Consider the following 13,182-nt stretch of genomic DNA (forward strand, 5'->3'; position numbering starts at 1 on the left):
GACTTTTCATCCTGATGACACTGACACATGTTATTGACATGAATACTTGCTTTTGAGGAATGCGCTATTCATTTTGAGCAAGTGACACGCTTTTGCAGGTTATCAACTAAGGTTTGGCAGTTTGTACTAATTGTTTTTAGAAATGCATTAACTAATGTGCAAATGTAAATAGTGTAGTGAGAAATGCACCAAAGCCACTGAGAAAAACTGTAATATTTCAGTAACTTTGAGTGTAAATATTACTATTAAACTGTAATAAACACTGTATCTGATTATAGTTTGTGTGGGGAAAACAGCTTAAAACACTCAACCAAACTATTAGAACTAAAGTTCTAGCTGAAATTAATATGAAATCCCGAAAACACTATATAAATAGTCAGTGTTACCCTCTGATACAATTATAAAAATATTGTTATTATATTATCACTAAAAAGTATGGATGATTTGGGTATTATTTCTGTGTGTTTTTGTTTTGTTTTGTTTTAATTTAATTTCAAATAAAACTTATTTACTTATTGGGAACTAACTGAAACAAAATGTTTACATTGTTACAATTTTATGTGTATATATATAGGCCTGTGAGGTCTGCAGAAGAGCATCTCTGAACACACAACACGAGGCAGATGGGCTACAGCAGCAGAAGACCACACCAGGTGCCACTCCTGTCAGCTAAGAACAGGAAACTGAGGCTACAATTCACACAGGCTCACCAAAACTGGACAATAGAAGATTGGAAAAACGTTGCCTGATCTGATGAGTCTCCATTTCTGCTGCCACATTCGGATGGTAGGGTCAGAATTTGGCATCAACAAGCACTGATCCATCCTGTCTTGTATCAACAGTTCAGGCTGGGGGTGGTGTAATGGTGTGGGGGATATTTTCTTGGCACACTTTGGGCCCATTAGTACCAATTGAGCATCGTATCAACACCACATCCTGCCTGAGTATTGTTGCCGACCATGTCCATCTCTTTATGACCACAGTGTACTCATCTTCTGATGGCTTACTTCCAGCAGGATTATGCACCATGTCATAAAGTGTGAATCATCACTGTTTTCTTAAACATGACAATGAGTTCACTGTACTCAAATGGCCTTCCACAGTCACCAGAGCTCAATCTAATAGAGCACTGTTGGGATGGGGTGGAATGGGAGATTCACATCAAGGATGTGCAGCTGACAAATCTGCAGCAACTGCGTGATGATATCATGTCAATATGGACCAAAATCTCTGAGGAATATTTTCAGTACCTTGCTGAATCTATGCCACAAAGATTAAGGCAGTTCTAAGGCAAAAGGGGGTCCAAACCGGTAATAGTAAGGTGTACCTAATAAAGTGGCCAGTGTGTAGATATACACATTATGGTTTTAGCTTTACTTTATTGTAAGAACTCGGATTAGACATAAACCAAATAATATAAAATAATAAAATACAGTGAAATAAAAGCCAGTAGAAAATTATAAACATTTATACAATGAACTTGTAAGCAGTTTCTCCTTACAGTAGTCCGGTAGGTGTCGGTCGTAATTCGCAAACGCAGCAGATTCACCGAAGAAGACGCAGCGCCGGAAGTGAGGCTAAACTTTGCTCCACACAGCGGAAAACAGCTGTTGTTTAGAAACAGGAATAGATAGGTAAGTTCTGTACTGCACGCTATTACTGCCTTTTCTTTTTTGAAATGTCATAATAGTAGTATTTAAGTCGCATTTACTTATTTGTAATTAATAATCGTCGGTGGCGAGTGTCGTTAATTTTATACGGAGTCAGCTAACGGAGTTAGCCAGACCTGCTAACTTTCTTTTCGACGTCAAACTGATGAGACACTTTAATCTGGATTTTCTTCTAGGACTGTCGTTATTTGTTTAATGCCTGTTACGTATCGTTCAGATTACCATAGCGTAATGTTCTTCACTGGAAATGAGGAAAATGACTTGTGTTCAGGTCACTGAAGAAACAGACTGTGAGCTGTTGACATGTCACTGTTTAAGCAATGTCTTATTATTTATTTTCCACAGATTTAATGCATCGTGACTACAGATTATAATGTTGCTGTAGGAGTGTTTGTTATAAATAAATTGTAGGAAATCGTCAGCTGTCAGCAATAGCTCATTATTCTTTGTAAATAGTGTTGTGTTCATCTTATTTAGATTAATTGAGTTGTTAATTAATAGATTGGTTCTTGTTTTTTATTTTTAAGTATCATTATTTAGCTTATCTAGATCTTCATTCATTCATTTTCAGCTTAGTCCCTTTATTAATCAGGGGTCGCCACAGCGGAATGAACCGCCAACTTATCCAGCACATGTTATTACGCAGCAGATGCCCTTCCAGCCACAACCTAGCACTGGGAAACACCCATACACTCTCACATTCACATGCGTACACTATGAACAATTTAGCTTATTCAATTCACCTGTACCGCATGTCTTTGGACTGTGGGGGAAACCGGAGCACCCAGAGGAAACCCACACCAACACAAGGAGAACATGCAAAATCCAAATGGAAATACCAACTGACCCAGCCAGGACTCTAACCTTGCTGTGAGGGTGACATCGCTACCAATTGTATCGCATATGTAGATTGTACACAAAGTATTTTAACAAACACATTTTTGCATATGTGGTTGCATATTGTTTATATCTGCATGGTTTCCTCTACATTCATTCTTCCATGGCGGGGCGCCATGCCAAAATTCATCCCACCACGGCTACATTACAGCTTCTCATTCAAAACATTTTATTTTTTTAATAGCGGGTGATAATCGCACCATAACGTATTAAAGGGTAAGTGAATTATAACAGCGCAATCTTTTCTGTAACCGTAATAGTGCTTTGCGTCATTTGTTTACATGCTGCTGGCTGACTGACAGGTGCGTGATGCGTGAGGCCAGCAAACAACGTATAGCCGTTTCACTTTATTCAGGATGCATTAATACCACTCTGTAGGTCTATTGGAGACATTCATAAATATTCCTAGCAAATCTAATAAATGTTGGAGACATACTCGTTACATAAACGCACTAAATCACACTTCAGCAGCGTTTATTTAAGAGCGCACAAGAAGATCTGCGCTCAGTGTTGCCAGGTGATGCTGACTGTTTCCAGCCCATAAGCTGTCGAGATCACAAGCGTTTCTACACTGATCTAAGCATATGTATGTGAAGAACAGGGGCTATGGCGTCTCTTTGGGAGATCAAAACTGGTTTATGAGGGCAGACCGGGGCTGGTGGGCACGCCGTTGCAAATCTGCCCAAATTTTCACTACCTGCCTATGTCACTTTTTACCCACAAAAATTTAAAACCGCCCAATCTGGCAACACTGTCTGCGCTTGAGCAGCGCGTATTTGAGGGCGCGCAAGAAGCTTGCACGAGCAGAGAAAATCGTCGGTCAAGCAAAAGATTTGCATGCTGTATTCTATTACATAATGCGATCTCGACTCGTAATACTGCGCTTACGACATTTGTCATTGAAATAACGCCACAGGTAGTTAGCTAGATCTGTGTAAAAAAGGCCTGCTGCCACAGCTGGAAAAAATCCTAGAGGAAACACGGAACTGTATTTATGTTTGTAGTTGCACTCAACTTGCTCTTTAACTTTTCATCAGGATGCCTGGGCAGAAAAGAAAGATGTCTTCTTCTGAACCTGAAGTTAAAAAAACAAAGCTGGACCGAAATCTCATGGAGTCTGATAAATCTCAAAAACCCAAAAGAGGAAGACCGCCAAAAGGTAAAGTGCTGGAAGCACAGCCATCAAAACAGAAACATCAGACAGAGTCAAGGGAGGAAAACGGAAAGCCTATTCGGCGATCCTCTCGCTTGAAAACACCACCGAAAAAAGGCACTAGAGGAAGACGGGCGGAAAGATGGGGAGAAGCCTAAAGTCTCTGAGGAGAAATCCTCCCAAAAAATGACTGTCCTGAAAAAAGGAAACAAGAAGTATGTTTCAAGAGTAAAGAGAGAAAAGCCCTCAATCTCTGAAACCATCAAAACAGTAGCAGCCATATTCCCTGTGCAAGTAGAGCACAATTACGGGCGATTGTTTGACGTGCAGGCTGAAGAGATCACGCTTCCTAAACCTGACAAAATCCATGTGGCTAATAAAAGTGAAATGCAGGCGCTTGACGACACACAAGCAAGCAAAGCAGAAGAGCAAAAAGAGCTGCAGGCAGAACCTATTGATAAAATTACCGTCAGCGTAGATGCAAAAGTAGACGTGATGAGCAAATCTCCTCCACCACTAGAGGCTCTTTTCAAAGTCATCCAAGAAACCAGCATCACTAAACACTCATTCTCTGGCAAAGACATTTCTGATATGGATGAGTTGGAAGTAGTGAACACATGTTCACTCCAGGACAGTGTGCAAAGTACAGACGTGGCCAAAGTGTTTCTTCAAGACTCGGATGCGTTTCTGGATGATGTAGAGATTGAAAACTGCGTTGTGGAGATTGAAACCTACGAGGATTTGGATGGCGATCAAGAAGAGGTGTCGAAAAAGCAAGCAAGTGAATGTGTGACCTGTCAAGAGGTCAATTCTTCGCCGCCTTTGCCCCAAGAAAGTGCAACAGACTCTTCTCAAGAGCTTCCGAAAAAGCAAGCGATGAACCCACAGGCTCGAACGAAAGCACGTCTGGCAGCTTTAGCTGAGGAAAGAGCGGCTGCCGCCAAGAAACCCCCACCGAGACACTTCAACCTCCTGGCTCTCTGTGAGGAAATCGCAGATGACATCGCATCCGATGCTCCAGGAGCTGCAGACAAGCAAACGTCTGAGCAACAACAGGAGGATCATGAATCTGAAGACGTGAGTGAATGTACGGAAGTTAGTGAATCAAAAGATGTGAGTGTATCTAAGGAAGTGAATGAATCTAAAGACCTGAGTGAACCCAAAGATGCAAGTGAATCTAAGGAGGTGTCTGAAAATAAAGAGATTTCTGAAACTAAGGAGATGTGTGAACCTGAGGAGGTGGTCTCTGAAAACACGGCTCCTCCTGAAACACCCAATGAAGAGACAGCTGATCCCAGGCCTGAGGATGGTACGCCTAAGAAACGTTTTTTCCTCAGCCAGATGTCTGTGCCTCTCAAAACACAGGAGAAGAAGAAACTCTCCCGCTTTCAGAGGCTCAGGCAGGTGGAGCTTCAGCGGGATAAGTTGACTTGGACTCGTGTGAAGAAGTTGAAGTCTGATCAGGTCAATCAGGCTGGCTCTCAAAAGGAGACCGACGCTTCATCAGTCTTGCCCAGCCCTCCCACCCCCCCTGCCCAGGTTTCTATTACAGAAAGTGTGCCAAAGTGGGTTTGGTTGAACCCAAACGGGCGCTTCCGGCTCAGGCGCCACCCATGCCTAATGGAATAACCACCCCGAAACCCAAACCAGTGGTGGAGTATAAACCCTATACTCCCAGACGCAAGTATTCACCGGATGACTTTGAACTCGATGGTCTTGAAGAGGAGACCACTAAACCAGCAGCACCCAAAAATGAGGTAAAAGACGTATGTAGATACAAACATGAATAAGGCTGCATTTACACTGCAGATCTTGATAATCAATTCAGATTTTGTGACTGTATCTGATTTTTTTTAAAACCTGCTTACATCATCTTTTAAAAGTGACTCATATCCGATCGTCTGCATTTACACAGCACACAGCAAAGGTGCAATGATCCAGGAAAAAAAGAGCGTGCGCTGACTAACAGCTGATAATTAAAGAGTGCTCTTTTCTCTATTCCTGTATGTAATCTGTTTACAGCTTTTGACAAGCTGTTTTACTATAGTTTATGACAGAAAGGTTCTCATTTGGCATCTTCTTTGATGTATAGGCTTTTTTAAACCTTTAGGCATCTTAATGTCATGTCCATGCTGTGATTTATGCACTGTGATGTATGCACTAGTTTTATATTAGTTTATATTGGTTACTTGGCAGACATTGCACTCTCTCGCTCTCCTTTACATGCTTAAATACCTGTGTTATTGACAATATAAAAGCTGTTTTAGTCCTTGTGTATGAGATTTAAAGGGCACATAGTTTACCTCTTTTTTATGATTTAATATTAATATTATGGTTCTTCTGAGTGTGCCAGTTTAAGTTCAGTTTAAAACACAATTCAGATTTTTTATTATAATGTGTTAGAAAGTGTCACAGTTCGCTGATTTAGGGGTGTGTTGCTTCACATGTAAATTAGTTTCGGCTTCCCCGCCAACGTAACAAGGGGGCGGGGCCATGAGCTCACCCGCTCTGCGTTTGCAACAGTCTGACAGGCAGACGGAGGAGAGAGAAGATCGTACATGTACGACTCTGACACAGACCAAGCAGAGAGTACAAAATCATTTGTGTCTTTGTACAGTTTTACAGCCAACTGTGTGCTAGTTTCAAGTGCCGAGCTTGTACACAGAAACTAATAACCACGCACACTGAATTAACTTTGACTGAGGCACCGGATGCGCAGCTCGAGGCCGCGACATGGCACACCAGACACTCTGTAGCGCGGGCAGAAACATGTGTCCCGAATCGTCGCGCCACGCATTTTTGAATTCTAAACATAGGTTTCTGCAGTGGTCCGCAGCGCCCAGCCGTCGACTTGAGTGTACCCTGATAGAAACCTATGTTAGAATTCTAAACGCATGCTAGTTAAGATCACAGGGAGCTTCTGGGATCGCGAGAAATGCAAACGACTGAAGTATAAGGTAGACTCAATGAGAAGTACACGTGTTTGCACCTACCTAAAGATACAACCAATAATTCCGATTCGAGCGATAATGTGTAGAATATTGCTCTTGTGTTGAGCCCAATGAGCCTTGCATCTAAAAATAGAGCTAGCGTGTTCCTTTAGTGATATCGCTTCGACTTGAAAATGGCGGACGTGAATCAACAAACTGAGGATATGATGACGCGCCTGTCAATCAATATTGGTGGGCGGGGGGGACCGCTCTCCTACGTCAGGTAGCGGTTGATTTGAAAACAGCTCCAATTGGTCCACCGTTTTTTATGTTGTTAAATTGAAAAAAAAAGCACTGGGTGTGTTATATCACCCCAATATGACAGTCTATACACCATACATGCACATATGGCTGTCCAAACAAACTTGAAAAGTAGATTTTTTACCATAGGTGCCCTTTAAGGTTTGGGACTCTGCTGAAGTCGGTTCGAAAAGAAAGTGTCAGACTTGACGTCATTCGCTACGGTTTTTTAATGACGCATGACTTGCATTGACAGGTGAAAATCCGATCTACCTGCTTACACTGCAGACACGAGGGCACAGATCCGATTTCATATCAGATAAATTTCCACACATGAACAAGGCCTGAATCTGATTTGAGTAAATCGGAATCCATGTGATTAGTTCCTGCTTACACTTACATGGGCCATATCCCATCTGTGCCACATGGGAGAAAACAATCGGAACTGAGTCATTCGAACAGTGCAGTGTAAATGCAGCCTAAATGTATAGTTTCATTCAACAAGGAAGAGTTATCAAATGTAGAGCTGCGTAGTAATTGGAAAAACTTTGTGATATTTGGTTTTTCTGCTATTTATGTATGAATACAATTTTACCAGTTGACTTAGGGTTGCACAATATATTGTTTCAGCATTAATACTACACTAGTCACATCACAGGTATGCAATGTTGAGTCTGGATTATAGTTGGTCAGCTCCACAGTTCAGCACACATCAGATAAATGGAGTGATTGTAAATTTAAACATTAATACAGTGAAAGTTTTTCATTTGCGAAATTGCATGTTTGTAAGGTCTCTGACTGACCATTTCAATGAAATGAGTGTAGTTAACTCAAATTGACTAAAGTTAATTCTACTCGTGTGAAAAGAGTTTTGAACTGTGATTGAAGGTAATGAGTTAATTAAATACATCATTACTTCAACTTAAATGGAGTAAGTTTGCAGTACTTATATAGATTAGTTTTTATTAACTTAAATGGTTTGTTGCAATCAGTTTCCTCAAATATTTGAGTTGCCTTAACTTACTGAATTTTACAGTACTCAGTTGGTTTGAGTTCTCTTCATTTATTGGGTTTACTGTGCTCAAATTGCTTCATTTACTCAAATGGATTAAGTTCACAGTACTCAATAGGATTAGTTTTTAAACTTAAATGGTTTGTTGCAATCGGTTTCCTCAAATGGTTTGAGTTACCTCAACTTTTGGGTTTTACAGTGTACAGTTGGTTAAAATGCTACATTTTGAGTAGACTTTGAATAGTGGACTTGAATAGACTTTAAATTTTTCCTGTTTGTTATCGTTTTTCTCGGTGGCTTTGGTGTATTTCTCACAACACTATTTACATTTGCAGTTAATGCATTTCTCAAAACAATTAGTCATTTGTGCACATCATAGTAGCAGTTTCTCATTCCTTCCAACAAATTGTAAATGCTTTTGGACATGCATCAACTGCTTTCATACGACTCTCTGCTGGTTTATAACATTATCACTTGCTTATGTCATGTCAGTCAAAATGAACTAAACTTGTGAATGCTGAATAGTCATTCCATATAAAACTAAGAATCCTTATATCATTTCTCGAATCATTACATACAAAAATGTTCAAACTAGTCAAAATCTGTCAAGCAATTTTATAAAAATTTTAAATAATTTATTTTCCTGAAAATGTCTTCTAAATTGAACAATTTCATGAAGAGATTTACAGACCTGTGTATGTTGTAGGTTCAGTTTCAATATGTACTGCAATATTGTTTACAGTTGTGCACAGATCTATCCAAAGGAAGTTTCTGTTTGTTGTAAATAAGGGTGGATTTATTCTTTTGCACAATGCTGTGAATAAATTAGAATTGTAAAGAGCAAATGCAGTAAAATGTGAAACATACATATTCAGTGTCTTGTACTCAGATAACCTCACTAAATGCAGTGATGTCTAACTTTACTGTAGTTTTCAAATGGCTGTGCTAATAGTATATAGTGCTGTCTTGAGCATTTTCAGGACGTGTCACCAAAATCTGACTATTTTGCATTGGAAAATACTACTGTTATAATGAAAACATGACAGCCATCTGACTATCTTGTTCATAAACAATGGTGTCAGGACTTTTCATCTTGATGACACTGACGCTTCATCGACATTGAATGATCCATTTTGAGCAAGTGACACTTATTGCATGTTATCAACTAGGTTTTGCAGTTTGTACTAATTGTTTTGAGAAATGCATTAACTGTTATGCAAATGTAAGTAGTGTAGTGAGAAATGCACCAAAGCCACTGAGAAAAACTGTAATGGGCGATATGGCAATAATGCAATCTTGAATAATTATTATTTTCATATTAAAAAGATAACAATATATATATTTCGATATGTTGATAATGCTTCCAGATTTAAAAGAGTATCCCAACAATAACTGAAGCCACAAAAATTAGAAGGTCCATTAAATAGCATAATATATTGTGGGATGATAAATTTCCGGTGGCCGAAAAAATTGGTTACATCTCTAATATCAACACATTTTTAGATTCCCATTGTTGCACATTTCTGCTGTGTGATTGGCTCTTAGAATCAATATGGAGTAAAAAAGTTCAGAGCTTATCCATTATTGACAAAATTTGATCGCGATTCGATATAAAATCGTTATTGGCCCAGCCCTACCTACAGCAGATCATCATGATCGTTACATGAATACATGCTTAAATGCATTCAATTTGCATTGCATTGAAGCAGCCGAACAGGTTTGTGGATACCCCAAGTTGTTGCTAATTAACCACTTGTGACTAATTGTGTAAAACATGTTATTATCACAGGGTAAAGCAGAACAGTGGTCTTCATCAGCTAAAGTGCAGCCCAAACCAGCAGTGGAGAGGAAGCTTAGGTATTCCCACTACTGCAGGTACAGATTGGATTGACTTGTTTGTTTGGTAACACTTTAATTTAAGGTGATGTAATATACGTTCCATGCACTTACCATAGTAATTACAATGAAATTATGAATAGTTTCATGTAACTAATCCTAAATCTAACCACAACTCATGTAGTAAGCACATTTAATTGATAATTAATAATACTCAGTAGTTAAGTGAATAGTTACACTGAAACAACGCAACCTTATAATATTAGGTTAAAGTAAAATAACAAGTGTAACTGTTCATTTTTGAGTAGAAACACAATTACAATATGTGTACTAATACAGAATGTGTTTTATCATTTATTAACATTTGATTTGGTATAATTTTATTGTTAGTTTAACTTCTTTGTGATATATGTGCTCACAGATAGCAAGAGTCGAAATCCTCTCCCCAGCAAGAAACTGCCCAACAAACACAAACGGAAAACAGCAACAGGTAATGAAAAGGTTTAGGTTAAATATTTCTGTATGATATTGAAAAAAGTAAATAAAAGGAATAAAAATAATATATACAGTTGAAGTCGAGTGCATTATTAGCCCCCTGTATTATTTTTCCCCCAATTTCTGTTTAAACGAAGGGAAGATTTTTATCACACATTTCTAAGCATAATAGTTTTAATAACTTCATTTATAATAACTGATTTATTTTATCTTGCCATGATGACAGTAAATAATATTTCAACTAGATATTTTTCAAGATACTTTCATCAGCTTAAAGTGACATTTAGAAGTCTTAACTAGGTTACTAGTCAGGTTAGAGTAATTAGGCAAGTTATTGTATAATATGGTTTGTTCTGTAGACTATCGAAAAAATCTATAGCTTAAAGGGGCGAGTAATTTTGACCTTAAAATGGGTTTAAAAAAATAAAACTGCTTTATACTAGCCTGAAATAAAAGGGGATAAGACTTTCTCCAGAAGAAAAAAATATTATCAGACATACTGTGAAAATTTCCTTGCTCTGTTAAACTTCATTCGGGAAATATTTAAAAAAGGGAAAAAAAATCAAAAGGGGGGCCAATAATTCTGACTTCAACTATATATATTTTGTCTCTGTTAAGTATTTAATTACTTGAAATCTATTTGATTTCAGTCCCTTAAAAATCTCAAATTGCTTGAGCAACATGACACAACCTGTGTCATGAGTTTAACATATAGCCAATATTTTCATGTACAATTTGGAAATGTTCATACATTTTTGAAAGGTTCTATTTTTCTAGCAGCCCAAAATGTTGTGCAGTGACCTTAGCAAACTAATGATATCAATAGAAGCATGTCTGTTTACAGTCTTTCTATCATTCTAGAAAACTGAAGTCTGGCATTTCAGATCTGTTAAACATTGGTGTTGTGTTGTGTCATCTCATGTGAAGTCTAGTGTGAACCAGAACAGAAGAAAGAGGAAAAAAAAACAGTCCCAAACCTGAAAGTCCAGCAGCACAGTCCAGCAATGTAAGTCAGTTGTATAATGCTGGGCAAACATTAATCGTGATTAATTACATACAAAATAAAAGTTATTTTGACATTTTATATATATTATATGTGTGTATATATATATATATATATATATATATATATATATGTGTGTATATATATATATATATATATATATATTATATATATTATATATATATAATATATATATATATATATATATATATATGTATGTATTCTCTTTTATTGTACATTTTAAAATCAGTGTCGTTACAGTGAAGTACAATTTTATTGAAAGTAGTGCTGGGCAAAATTATTGTGATTAATCGCATCCAAAATAAAAGTTTGTCTTGACATAATATGTGTGTGTGTATATTTATTATGTATGTTTATATATATATATACACATACATATACAGATACAGTTGTAGTCAGAATTATTAGCCCACCTTTTTTTCCTCTTTTTTAAATATTTCCCAAATGATTTTTAACGGAGCAAGAAAATTTTCACAGTATGTCTGATAATATTTTTTCTTCTGGAGAAAGTCTTATTTGTTTTATTTCAGCTAGAATAAAAGCAGTTTTTAATTTTTTAAACACCATTTTTATGGACAAAATTATTAGCCCCCTTAAGCAAACTTTTTTCTCGATAGTCTACAGAACAAACCATCGTTATACAATAACTTGCCTAATTACCCTAACCTGCCTAGTTAACCTAATTAACCACTTTAAGCTGTATAGAAGTGTCTTGATTGCCATAAATATCTAGTCAAATATTATTTACTCTCATCATGGAAAATATAAAATAAATCAGTTATTAGAAATGAGTTATTAAAACTATTATGATTAGAAATGTGTTGAAAAAAATCTTCTCTCTTGTTAAACAGAAAATGGGGGAAAAATAAACAGAGGGGCTAATAATTCAGGGGGCTAATAATTCTGACTTCAACTGTATGTATACATACATACATACACACATACACACACACACACATACACACAATACACACATGCATATATATTTGAGAAAATATTTATTTATATTTAGGTATAAAATGTACATCTATATGATACAAATTATATATAAATTTGAATGTGTAACAAAATTGGTTTGTATTATTGTCTTGTCTGAATTTTGGGGGAAAGTCTTCAGGTGTTTTTCTGCTGTTTTTTCATCATCAATAGACCCAAACCCCTTATTAGCACTGTTTGGAATCCTGCCAGAACATGTTGACTTAAATTCAATACAGGCCTATAGTGTAGCCTTTGCAACTTTAATGGGATTTTGATCTTACATGCTCTTAGAATGAAAAAGATTCAGTTCACAACAACACAAAAGCCAGAACAGTTCCAGACAGTCTGGAGCCCTTTTATAAAAAAATAGACACCAAAATCTTAATTGCCTTTTTTTCTCTTTCTTTTCTTTGTACAATTTATTTAGTTATTCTTTTGTTTGTTTTTTTTATGTTATCTTGTGCGTTTATTTTTATGTGGTATTTTATCTTTTATTTATATACTTTTTTAGTGTACAATTATGTTTTCCTGTTTTGTTTCTATGTACTGTATGTGTATTACATATATGTATAAATATATATAATAAACACACATATATTTTGTCATAACAAACCTTTATTTTGGATGTGACTTATCTTTGCCCAGCACTAATAATAATAATAATAATAATAATAATAATAATAATAATAATATAATAAATAATAATAATAATGAAAAAAAAAATAATAATAAAAATAATAATAATGAATAAAAATAATAATAATAATAATAATATATTAAAAAGTTATATATTAAAAAACCTGCTTTTTTTCACAAATTGTGAATGCAACCTTTCTCATTTTATTTGTAAGTGTAAACTATGTAAAACTAAAATGAAAAAGTGTCAA

At 36.5% G+C, this 13,182-nt stretch overlaps 1 protein-coding gene across 1 annotated transcript in view; it reads left to right on the forward strand.

Moving 5' to 3' along the window:
* Window positions 1–1,548: 1,548 nt before the first annotated feature.
* The window catches only part of esco1 (establishment of sister chromatid cohesion N-acetyltransferase 1), a 48,307-nt gene continuing 36,673 nt past the window's right edge, over window positions 1,549–13,182 (forward strand). The window contains 5 exon segments of the mRNA XM_056451243.1: window positions 1,549–1,634; window positions 3,605–3,854; window positions 3,856–5,284; window positions 5,287–5,477; window positions 9,752–9,837. Coding sequence (XP_056307218.1) covers window positions 3,606–3,854; window positions 3,856–5,284; window positions 5,287–5,477; window positions 9,752–9,837 — 1,955 coding nt within the window. The 5' untranslated portion in view covers window positions 1,549–1,634; window position 3,605.

This window comes from Danio aesculapii, chromosome 24, assembly GCF_903798145.1.
Source record: "Danio aesculapii chromosome 24, fDanAes4.1, whole genome shotgun sequence".
In the NCBI taxonomy this organism is placed as follows: domain Eukaryota; kingdom Metazoa; phylum Chordata; class Actinopteri; order Cypriniformes; family Danionidae; genus Danio; species Danio aesculapii.